Genomic DNA, 13,217 nt, shown 5'->3' on the forward strand with positions numbered 1-13,217 from the left:
TGCTGCTTTGTTGGCTTTCATGGCGGCAATTTCCTTAACACTGTTAATACCAACTAATTCTTCTGTGATTTTTTATGTCATGGTGTCTCTGATTTTAACCCACATGCAGGTTTTCTACATCAGTATCTTGAAGCAGGGGTTCAAAAGTGCCACCAACCCGGGTACCAACCTTGTCTATGAACTCTTCTGCGATCAGGAGGTTGATAAGTATGACGTCATAGCTTTTTGGAGTTGTTTCAAGCGTTTGGTTCTGACTGGTGCTGAAACCATGCACTTTAGCTGAGCAGTAGGAGCACCAGTTCTGAATTGCACTCGGCTCAGGTTCTCCTGCTATGTTATGTTGAAGTCAATCATGTATGTTTGTATTTCCCACAATGTGAAGTCCATGTTATATTTCTGCATTCTTTATGCGGAAGTAGGTGTTACAGACTGCCAGATTGTGAAGCATGGAAAATTCCAACAGTTTCTTCCCTCTGCTGTTGATCTTACCAATACCATACTTCCCCAGTGTGGAGTCCATACATTGTTATCAGAGCCTATTTTTGGTGTGATCCCCATCAGAAAAAGTCTCTCCTTCTTAAATGACTTTCGGGAGGTTGTGTTACATGAAGGTTGATCACTGAATATTACTCTTTAAATCCTAAATCTGCCCAGAACACACAAGACACTATTTGTAAAATAAACACTAACAATATTTGAAATCATCATTTAATTTTGTTCAAGGAAAACCTTGGTGCCAAGATTGCACCCAAATTTACAGTTCCAAGAGTACTATAATAGTAACCCGTACCTTAGATGATCTATGCCCGTACGAAACTCGGGAGCTGATCCTGGTTGCTAAACTAAATGGGGAGAAATGGGAGATCGCACAAAATCAGCCAGATTGCTATAAATTGCGGTAACATTGTGAAAAGTTGCTATAAATTGCCTAAAATTATGCTAAATTGTAATCGATCACTGCAAATCATGCTAAATTGCGACCGATCACTACAAATCGTGCGCAAATTTGATAAATCACAGGAAATTGCGTTAAAATTTACAAAGATTGTTTCAAATTTTGATCAATGTCCTAAGGTCGGCAGAATATCACCACAAAATCTGTTAAAACACTGCTGAATTCTGCTAAATGGTGATAAATGAGCAGAAATGCTGCTAAATATGTGCGATTTGCCATTTTCCCCCATCCCTTTCTGAATTGTGAATTTGTGAATTCACTTCCTATGCCAACTAATGTTTTATCTCCAGGCAACATTTTTGACTTGGTACTTCCTCTTCCTTATGACTCCGTTGTGAATCCAATGTGAAACAATTATGTTCAGTAAGGAATAATCTTTTAAAATTGCTATCAGTTTTATAATAGTTTTTTTTCTTCAATAAAATTCCTCCGTATCTGGGTTCCAAAACATCGGATTGGCGGCAACCGGCACGTCTGTTACCAATTTATCCCGAACCGGAGTCACGTGATTGAGTTTATATCTTTCCGTTTCTGTTACTCGATTCCTATAGGAAAAAATAAAAGCTGATAAATATAGAGACACGATTACCATGATTAAGTTTCCCGGGTGACTGCCTAAAATGTGGACAACTAGAGACAACTTGCCCTGCAGGGCCACTACATTCCGGGGTGAATCATGTCCCGGGAATCATGTACATGATGAAGGCAGGTCCAACCCAGGAAACAACTTCCGCTTTTTCCTTCCAAAACCATATTTGGCATGTATGTTTATACTAATAGGATGAAAGGGGTAAAATAAGCTCAAGGGCCATCTCAACTTTTCCTTAAATCCAAGATGGCGGCCAAAATCCCCAAATTCCACTAAAAATCAATAGAGGCCATGTTTACAGTTGGTGGTCTTAGAATGTTATGGAACCTGGGAACCAAGGGAGAACAGTGCCAGTGCATTGATTGATCACCCCAGGTTAAATAAGAAATAAATAAATAAATAAATAAATAAATAAATAAAACGATATCGGTTAGCATTATGCATGCGCACAACAAAAAATAGGTAATTCACTAAATGGACTCACCATTGACCCAATATGACCCAACTCAATTATGACTACCTTTGAAAAATATGATGAAATAACACAATGAGTCCAGGTGTCATTATGGTCATATACAAGTACTAAAACTTCAAAGGTGCTTGTATGTTCATTGAACCATGATGATCAAAATAAATCCAGAGGCCATAACAAAAATGTACTAAAGTCCAAGATGTCGCCTAGATACAGACTTTAAGGTACATATTTCGAGGTGCATAACAGACACCAAATTTGTGTCATAACAAACACCAAATTGGTGTCGATGACCTGACATGCATGCATTCTTTTGTGATGGTCTTTCAATTTGTACCGAGTGTCCTTGGCAGACTTGACTATGCTTCAGTGGTAATGAAATGATTCAATAGATAACCTCTGCCCCACTAATCCCCAGCTATTGTCTGAAATTGCACCTCGGAAGATATATTATAACAACTCAGTCCCTCAAATGAGTCATATAACGACCAAAAGATAAATGACTGACTATCATTGAGGACTGAGTTCCGCAGTCTAGATGTCGCCCAAATTCGCAAACGGGTCATGTGTACCATTTACCTACGTGCGTGTACGCGTGTACGGTACATTTTACAAACACACCCAACTAGTAGCATTGAAATCATATCCAAGGATAAAAGAATCAGGATGTGATCTCTCATATAGAGGCCTTGCATATGACGTATCATCCCGTAAATATGGCGGACTACTCAAATGCATTCAACAAAAGCATGATTGCAATCTACCGTGACAGTTCGTCTCACACACATAACCCTGCACTACGATCAAATAGGTTGATGACAACATTTGATTGAATGGACTGCACTCCGCCATAACTACGGTGAAGTACACAGGTTCAAATCCTTTGTTTGGAGACAATCGATAAAATGATGCAGGGCCTCTATAGCATGTGTCCAATTCTTATGTAAATAGTGTATACTATTAGCTCGTATTGTTATTAAAATGACGTCGTGAACTTGCTAGAGGGCGCTAATAATATCCGCAGACAGAGCTTCATTACAGGTTTCCCTTATTTTACAACCTGACTTTTTCTTACTAATGTACACCGTATACCTACCTACAACATAAGCACATACAAAGCCCATCCAGGCATTTATCCTTTCCGTACTTTGTCTTTTTCGTACATCCGTCAAGGCATTTCACAGTGTCTTTCCGACAATAAAAACAGATGATAATTAACACCATGATGCACGCTGTTACAATACCAATGTACATTCCTATAAACTCGATTCTGCTGTTCCTGGAAAGGAAGATGAAAAGATGATGGCGGTGACCATGGTGATCATGAAGATGAATAACGAAGATGATGGTGATGAAGATGATGTTGTGTTCAGGGGCATATAGTCAGAACCTCGGAACCCATGGCCATTGGCCAAGTAGGAGCGAGGGGCCCTTTTAACATCTCCTTTATCAGCCCTATTTCATTTTCGCTTTTGCTCGGTCGGGGCCCTAACCCCTCGGGGCCCGCCTGGACTTCGTCCACACGCTACGCCCCTGATGTTGCCGCTGTTGCTGCCTCTGCTGCTGCTGCAGCTGCCGCTGCTGCTGATTATTTATTTTAATAGTGGTGATGATGACGATGAGGAGGAGGGTGGCGATGAAAACGATGACGTATTACGTGAATATATTTATTTGGTGGTGGTGGTGGTGACGCACAGCGACAACGCCTGGGAAATAATTACATTGTACAGCAGAGAAACTAAATCAATACCCGGGATCAATACACGTGTATCTGCTATGCACGATTTGATATTCAGGTGATAAATCTTTGGATACCGGGGTAGAAAATGATAAATATCTCCCGTAATGTTTGGTTTCTAAAGAAGCCAATTGTAAGACTTGCACTTGAATATATGCGTTGAAAGAACGTGATTGTCGTTCACTTGATTATATGTGTTGAACATGATAGTCGTTAGCGTGCGTATTGAAAAACAGCCGAGCGTTTTGAAATCAAAAACTGAAGAAAATGCAGATTTTATATGTGCAGAACAAAAATATGACAGCTGCCCTCATTCGTAAACACTCGGGTTACGGAACATAACACGGTACTAGCCACAGTGTAGACCACTGGTGGAGGCCCGGGGGTAGAGGCAGTCTAAAGCAGGTGACGTACCAGGCTCACTGAAAAAGGTCAGTCACCAGGCTATTGTCAATAGCCTTCGGATGTCCCCCGGCCCATTATGAATCTAAAAAATATTAAACAGGTTGGAACAAAATGGCCATGCGTGGCTATTGAAGAACAAGTGGATTCGACCTACCATCATGGCGATTTCTGCCATGAAGATATCGGGCGGGGCGATGACAATGTGTGACGATGGTGGTGGTGGTGGCGGCGGCTTATTTGGTGGTCTTCATTTTAAAGGCCCATATAAAAATAACAGATGTGGAAATAGGAGTATAAACTGACCAGTAGATACCAGTTGTAGTCCAACTAATTCATGGCATATTAGATGGCCTAGGGGAAAGTTGGCCCATATTTGCAAGACTATCCTTGCCTTCAAGGTGAAACAAACCTACTCATGTTACCCTCTGGCCATGGGCTGGCCTGGTGTCAGATCTTACCCAGGGAAAGATGACATTCCAATATTGGCCTTTAACAAGAACGATCATTGTGGTTCGAAGCCGTCGCCGCATACTAGCCTACTAAGGTTTGTCCGATACGGTTAACGTGTACTTACCTCTCTGCTTCCGATTCGGAATCCGGTTTACAGCAGCTGTGATAGTTACCAAGTTCATCGGGTCGATCATTATGACAACATTCTGAATATGGATTAGGTGAACCATCGTCATAAACATCAGGACAGAAATAGCCATTACCTGTAGAAGGAACCAAACCCGTAATAATTGATATGCCTAGGATAATTCCTAAGCTTTATCATCACTATACTGGAAATGTATAATGAGAATTTACAATCTTCTCATTTCTATGAAACTTTCTACCCAGCACTATTTCGTTATCTGTTGCTATCAGTCATGTCAGTAGGCCTATACTATCCAGAGAGGTTGCGGCAGAGATTTTTTGGGAAAATATATCTTCAATAAGGTCAAAATTTTGCTTCGAGAACGTCCAAGTGCACAATGTTGTGCATTTTTTCGCACATCAAGTTTGTACCATGTAAAATAAACTCTCATGCTTATCATCAAAAATCTCAGAACAAAAGCAAAGTTTTATGGGTCCTGTGGAATGGGTGACCCATTTTAAGGGCATATGCGTATAGGTAACGTAATATGGTATGTTCGCTTACCTGGATCGGTGGCGGGTAAAGAGAGGTCTGCAGGACACAAATTTGGTAGCTTATCAAAGTCTATCCCGCCGACGACTGGTACAACTGGAAAGAATGGAGCGAACGTCAAAAGTGTATAGTTATCCTTGCTATATCTTCAGTGGATAGCACTATACTTTTGATATCATTTAGTTAAACATAAACTTTAAAATACTCTATGTTCAAACTCAATCATCTTCAACAGAACTTCCTAATATAAATTGATGTCCTGAGTAAATATATAGTAAAATCCTCATTTCTTTCAAGCAGGAAACTTGAACATGTTATTGCTATCTTCAGTAGATAGCACTTCTCTTGTGATATTTTGTGCAGTTACTTAAACTGTTTTAGAGAGCACTTTTATTGTGTTGATCAAGAGGCCTGATCATGTTGCAACGTTGAAGCTCCTGCGATTCAAAAGCAACGTTTAATTTAAATTGTTACTTCGTATTTTCCAGGGGTAGTCATATCCACAGCAGCCAGTTTGGTTCCGCCCCCTCCACACAAATTGTGTGGAGGGAGCGGAACCAAACTGTCACTGCTCGCCATATTGGTCTTTGGACTGCTCTACCAAGATCGTTGTAATTTGTGCGTGATCTTGTAATTATTTCGATTGTGGAATAAAGTTGATTGATTGATTAATTGATTCGGTCAGCATGAAATCAACTTGATCTTATAATTGCTCTTTTCAGTAGATAGCACAATTCTTGATATTTTTGAACATGTTGAAAGCAAGCTGTCAATTTTAGTCGGTAATACAAAACATGTGTTTATGATTATCATACATTCTATGGACATGATGGACAGGGGACTTCCAAAGCAAGACGAAAAATGTCTACATACATTATAAAAATTGGCATTACAAGCGTTAATCCTAATCATAACCCTAAACTCCTACCCTGTTCCTAAAGTCTAACCCTATACCCTAAATAGAAAGAAGAGAATCATTCCAAAAGAGTGATAAAACACTCATAAACATGATAAAGGAGTGAAAATCACCCCTAAGAGCGGAAACCACTGTTTATAAGGATATGATAGCTATAATGATTGTAAGGGGCGTTACCATGGTTAGGGGTGATTTTCACTCTTCTCATTCTTTTGTAGAGTGGGTTTTCACTCCTTTACATTAGTGGTGCCTCGTATCAGAAACTTACCGTAAACAATAATGAATAAAATAATTATCTCATCAGATGAAAACATCATTTTGAAAACAGTCCTCTTCGTAAAATTCATCATTTCAGAGGAAATAAAACAGAGCAAACATTCCCGTCTTTAAAGCTTCCGTTTTCCTTTTACATTACAGAACATTTGCCAGTAGAATATATCTAAGCATCTCAGGAATTGCATCACAAAACCGTGTTCGCCATATTTTTCTCGCTCAGTTCTTCTTACTATGTGTAACTATTCCAATTACCATGGTGTTTTAATTGATTCCATTTTGAACATTGTTTCCTATCCCATCATGCCCCCAGACCACAATTGACTCGGAGAAGATATCTTACCCTTCCCATAATCCTTTGCAACATGACACATCACCTCATTTCAACACAATACGATACTCCCATGTACTTTGTACAGGTTTCCTTTGTTTTCATTTTGAGAATATACTGGCTGAGGTCGCTAGTCAAGAAATAAACATATTTTGCAAGATATGGATGTGCTCTGTTCACTGAGGTATATTTCGTCACTATCGACCCATGGCAAAAAACATAGCAAATCAGTACAGACAACTGAAATGGAAGAAATGCATTATGGGAAGTGTAATATGTCTTCTCTAGGATTGACTGGTAAATTTATTTAACCAAAGTTTATCATATCTTGACATAATATCTGTGTTTTCACTATTTTACTGATGTTCTACTTATTGCTATTACCGTACTTCCTGTCTGTCGCGGATAAAATTAGAGGTGCATTATGGGACATTGTTTTTGCACACTTAACTTGTAGACTCAACACATAAACTCGTCATCTGTAAAATTATAAAAAGATACAAAAAATCGAAGTGGCTTTGATAAAAATAATTCATATTTAATGACTTTATAAATTCACTCTATAAAGAGCTCCAAATCAATAACCATTAAAACGTATGCAATGAAATGGCAACAACTCATATTATGTACGATTTGGGGCAAATTTATTTTTGTTTATTCTTTACCAAAAATACTTAAATAATATAAGTATTATCAATTTGCAGATAATTCATTTTAAGCCGCCGAAATAATGAGATAAAATGAAAGAAACAACTAATCTTCGATCTGTGAAACAATTATTATCTGAATTCACATAATTCCAATTTGATCTGTTTTTCTGAAGCACAATTAATTTGGCTAATTCCAATTTAGGTACGAGGGTCATTCAAAAAGTTCTACTTCCATCGTCACATCTCTGTTATCTTACGTGCCAAGAAATTGAAATTACCTACGATTGTACTCTTAAATCTTGGCTACAAAATTAAAGTTATTTGATTAAAATGTGATATTTGGTTGTTTTAACAACCAAAAATCTTAAAAGATGTGTATATTTAAAAGTTATTGTAAAAGATCTACGTGATGGCTTTAAGAAAATTGAATTATTATTATGTTGACTATAACGAGGAAGGCGTTTAAAATATATCTATGGCACAAGAAATATTTTCTCTAAGCAGCAGCACAATTTTTGACTCTGACTTATTTACATGATTTACATTGTTTTCGCTCGGTTTTATCCCTCTTTTTGTAGCAACACACTTGTCTAATCTTCTCAGGCTGAATCTTTTGTTTGATATTATTCTCCTCTGTTTTACTCCTATTGGTGAACTTGTTAAAGTCTATTTTATATATAAGATATATCATTTCTGACAGATTGGGCTTAACTATTACATAATTATACGGAAACAATACAAAACAAAAGAGTTTGAAATTCTGGTGGTACTTTTAAAAACAGAGGAGCAGAATAGAGAAAAAAAAAGAATATAAAATCTGTTCCTAGGTTTTCAAGCAGAGGACCAAAGCAGGGGAGAATTATACAACAAACGAATATGAAAATGTGTTGCTATATTTGAAGAAAAAAACCAGCAAATTGATTTTCATAATCTTTTGTTTTATATTGTTTTTATCTGTTTATCATTCTGAAAAAACAACAAGCACCACGTACAAATCATTTGTTTCACCCCCCCCCCTCTATTTTGTCATGTTCTGTTGTTTTATATTATTCTCCATCTGTTTCATTAGGGAATTAATTTTGAGAAAACCTTCTGATAATTACAAACACTCGCTGAGCAGCAAGACCTTCCCTCTAAGCTTTTAATCCGATAAGCTGATTATCTATTTGTTTTCATGAATTGGAAGACATTCTTTGATGTATTACTGAGCTCAATCCTCTGAAATTACTGGAGCGTGAGCCACCCAGGCTGGTGGCTCAGCATAGTATTTTATTAACAGAAGGTTTTCTCCAAATTCGTTTCCTAATGTGTCTCTCTGTGTGCAAAAATATCACAGATTTTTATATTCTTTTGTTTTATACCCGGGGGCACATCAAAAATTTTGGCGGGTATGCTCCCCGGAATTTTGAGGTGGTGGGTCTTTGGGAGCTGACGGCGTACCGGTAAAAGGGGGTCTTTCGGAGCTGCGAACCGGGCTGTGAACAAGAAAAATGGGGTCTTTTGGAGCATGGAGCTGCGAAAAGTCAAAATCAAGGGTCTTTCTTGGCTTTTTGGTTGAAAATCGCCTGAGAAAACAAGAAATATGAGGAATGAGCAATTTTTGGGTCTTTTAGAGCTGAAATTATCAAAATCAAGGGTCTTTCGGAGCTTTATTTTGGTCAAATATAGGGGTCTTTCGGAGCTGCGAAACCCAAAAACGGGGAACTTTCCGGGAGGGCATACCCGTATGGTCATTTGTGTTGAGTGCCCCCCGGGTTTTATATAATTATGCTCTATTTTGTTGTCTATAATTATGCACACACTCTTACTTAGGAATTCACATAAATAAAGACCTGAAATGGGATACTCAATTAATGGGATACTCAAATAAACCACACCATCTCAAAAGCCAACAAAGTTCTGGGTGTGGTCCGCAGGAACTTACACCCCTGCACCACAGAGCCAGAGCTGCCACAAAGAATAAAGCTACGGACTGCTTGGTGCGCCTGCACCTAGTTTCGAAAAATAGCACCATATTTTAACTCTCCGTTAGAAAAAAATTGTAAGAATTTTTTGTTTTATATAATTTTTTGCTGTTTTACTCCTCCGTTTTCAAAACTAACACCAAAATGTCTGACCGTTTTTGCTTTCCGCTGGTTTATTCCTCTGCTTGGTAAAAAGCAACAACCTTTTCAAAATCATTCTCCTCTGTTGCTCTTTTGAAAAAATAGCCACATATTTTCCTATTATTTTCTTTTATATTAGCTTTATATTTATTCTCCTCTGAGAAGCCCAACTGTTGTTTACAGGCTAGATTCAAGTTTGCTTCCAGTCATTGTGTGGTCATTGGTGGCGCTATTTATTGCCACTAATAGCCACTGCTTGCTTCAGGTGGCGGATGACATGATCGAGCCGGCAACTTGTGAAACCGCCCGGCCGTATGGCATTTTCCAATATAATAATAATTTTATTAGAACAACGCTTTTATAACAGCGGCACACATCTACCCGACGGTGCGTACATTAATATACAAGGAAACAAACAAATTTAAACAACATCAAAATGAACCCAGAATAAAATCAAATCACTCGGCTGTTTCATTAACGACGCCCTCTCTCCACTCAATGCAAAGATTCCATCGAATTGAGGACGCAAGAGGGCATAGAGCAATGGGATGGAGTTGGTGGAAATGATGCTCGCGGGTCATTGGAATTCAAAGATAAAGGCGTGTTATTGAACAACCAAGTGATTATTTAAATGAGAACAAAAGTGTATCTACTCTACTTGAGGCATTCACTACGATAATACCAAGCTCGTTTAAGGAGTGATTTACAAGTTAAATCAAAAATATTTAGCATACAATCAACATCGATACTATTAACATCAAACAATATTTCACTTGAAGTCCCAAGCATGAAACATGTTTTTACATTTAGATCACTGCATATAAAAAATTGCCATATAAAATCTAAGCTATTTACATTAAGTTGAGATTATAGTATTCGGCAGTTCTGATATTTTGGAGTGCTTTACAAACAAACATGAAATGTCTTATATCTTCAGTTCCATTATTACATAAAGGACAAGTACTGTCCGCTCCATTGTTCCATAAACGAGTTCTACCGTTGAGCGGTAACGTATTTGAACGTGCTTTGAACTTAAGAGATGCAGCATAAAAGTCAAAGTTACATAAAAGATATTCTTCAAGACTAGGCGTGGGTTTAATCAATTGGTAATCAATCAGGGACGATATAGAGGCAACATTTTTCAACCAATTATGAAGTGAATTATCCAAAAGAATGTTAGTCAAATTATAAACCCAGTCATTGCTCACTGAAACATTGTTAAATACATGATCCATACCACATTCAATAAACACATTTTGTAAGTAAGATAACCAGCGAAGTTGTTTTGGCTTTGTTGAATTATAAAGTGAGCTTGTGACATTAAACATCAATTTAGGCCAACGATGCAAAGACATACATCTTAATCTATCAAAGTATTTCACACGTAGGCCTACTTTGTCTTGGAGAACAGAGATACTCGGTTAGTTTTGTTGGGTTCATTATCGAACCCCAACGGTTTTAGCTTGTACTTATATTATTTATCAACATAGGCCTATTTGTTTGTGATATTTCAAGCGTTTTAAAATTTCAAAATAATCTCATTCAATTACACGGTTGACGATGAAAATTTACTGAATTTAGAGAATGCACGGCGACCACCACCTGGCTTGCTTGCTATCGATCCAGGTCTGCTGCCATCAGCCTGATCCACATCCACCTGCCATCCACCTGCTGCCATCTGCTAATTGATTGATCGGTGTTTTTACTTTATACCCCTAAAAAAACCAATATTAACCTTTTTCTTCATGAATTATTAACCGTATTTTTACCATTGTTTATAGGTGGGCTGGTATTTAGTAAATAAATAGTATAATTTAATTCCATTATTTTATCATTTTTATTCTTTTGTATGGGGAGGAGGGCGTTCTTGATCTTGTACATTCTAGAAACACCGACGGCGACAGCAATTATTGCAATAATGGCCTAACAACGATGTAAACAGTCAGTGTGAAGATTTTCTGTGAAAAGATTTGGTAAAAATAATTGATTGCAATGCGTATGTATTTATTTAATACACATAAAAGTAGCACAGGTAGCGTGTTGAAATTATGATAAATTATACATTTAAGCCTAAGGCTTCGTTTGTGTTGTCAAGGTAAGATTTGAAGACATGAAATGATGAAGTAACGATAAGCTTACCTAGACCTAGTCACTCATGCTAGTCCCAGTTCCCCAATAATTGAAACTCGGCATTACTTTAGGTTTTTTTTATTTTTACATGTAATAGCTGCCTTCTGCACTGGTTAGGGTTAGGGTTATAACACTGTACTTCCACAAGGCAGCTATAACATGTAAGAATAGTTACCATGTTAACCCTTGGCTAAAACGATACCCTAAACGGGTAACGCGCACCTTTTTTCACACCCTAAACAGGGATTTTAATCCTGGCATCAAATTTCATACCCTAAATTTCATTTCCGCGTATTAGCCATTGCAATTTTGCTAACCTTTTTTCATGTTTTGACACCCTAAACACGATACATGCTCTTCTTCTCTTCTTCCTTATAAGTGCCTCCCTCATATGTATGAGTATTGTGACTATTGTCGCACTGCGTACAGACAAGCTGTACTTATTTTTTACTCTGGAACCTAGAGTAGATGAGTGTATTTTGAAGTACAGTCAACATGACCGGGATGATCCCCTGCTCTTTTCGAATAGCCTATCGTGCCTACCCACGAAAAACTACCGTACCTTTTTATGCGTTTTTATTATTGTGGATGGTGTACAGGCCACAATGGGAGTAACATAATACCGTCATCATGGGCATTTCATGATCATGCCATGATGTGACACTTGCTGAGTAAATCCAACAACATAGTTGCTCTCCAATTCACTCTGTCGGACATCCGGGAACATTGTCCCCTTCGTCCCCTTTGCACAAGCGCGTGCAAGCCACGCATAGCAACCGCCTCGAGAAAGAGGAACTGCACATGCGCACACTGGTTTTACAAGGCTATTTCCCCTTTGTGACATCAGCCCTACCAAGATAATATGATTGCTTTGCATTTGACATGTTTGAGGCTATAGTCCGTAGCTGTTGAATTCTAATAGAAATCGATGAAGCATGATGCCGACTAACTGAATTCCTCTAGACTTCTCCACTCTGTATGAAGCTGGCTAGAGCAGTGATGCATTGAAAAATCCAGCACCCCCCCCCCCCCACACTTTTGGTCGGCGAGAAAGACCAGAGAAGAAAATAACTTACTAACTACAGGATCTACTCAACTGTTTTTGGATGCATCAATTCCATAAATTGTAATATTTCATGATTGATTAAAAAAACTCACATATTTTCCGTGGCGTTCGGATGATTTTCTCTGGTATTGCAAGTTTGAAATCGCCAAAATTCAACATCTTGTCATCACTTCTGTGTTACATGTTGGGAATGTTTTTCTTGTTATTTTAATTTGCGATAATGAAATAGTATTTGGATTGCAGTTTAGAATGATTCTGTACTTTAGGATTCTAATATAAGTTTTTTCTAACATTTCATGATAAAAAGTTTTTTGACAATTTCATTACTATTTGTTACTCTTTTTTCTGATGTTTTAATGCCATTATTTATACCAAGTGTATACCCCATGTAAAGATAAAAGCACAATTTAAGATAAATAGTGCCACCAGTGTTTATCTTTTCTTAAAAATGACATAGT

General features: G+C 37.8%; 2 protein-coding genes across 2 annotated transcripts in view; one reads left to right on the forward strand and one right to left on the reverse strand.

Annotated features, from left to right (window-relative positions):
- Window positions 1-714: 714 nt before the first annotated feature.
- On the reverse strand, window positions 715-6,851 carry LOC140139542 (uncharacterized). The gene is made up of 5 exons (XM_072161259.1): window positions 6,473-6,851; window positions 5,301-5,384; window positions 4,734-4,872; window positions 3,113-3,295; window positions 715-1,500 (listed from the first exon to the last, which is right to left on the reverse strand). The coding sequence occupies exons 1-5, from the start codon at window positions 6,552-6,554 to the stop codon at window positions 1,371-1,373; spliced, it is 618 nt and encodes a 205-aa protein (XP_072017360.1). The 5' UTR covers window positions 6,555-6,851; the 3' UTR covers window positions 715-1,370.
- A 4,633-nt stretch (window positions 6,852-11,484) lies between these two features.
- LOC140138893 (uncharacterized) overlaps window positions 11,485-13,217 on the forward strand; it is a 28,584-nt gene continuing 26,851 nt past the window's right edge. The window contains 1 exon segment of the mRNA XM_072160676.1: window positions 11,485-11,658. The gene's annotated coding sequence lies outside the window, so the exon portion shown is untranslated.

Source organism: Amphiura filiformis, chromosome 18, assembly GCF_039555335.1.
Source record: "Amphiura filiformis chromosome 18, Afil_fr2py, whole genome shotgun sequence".
Lineage (NCBI taxonomy): Eukaryota > Metazoa > Echinodermata > Ophiuroidea > Amphilepidida > Amphiuridae > Amphiura > Amphiura filiformis.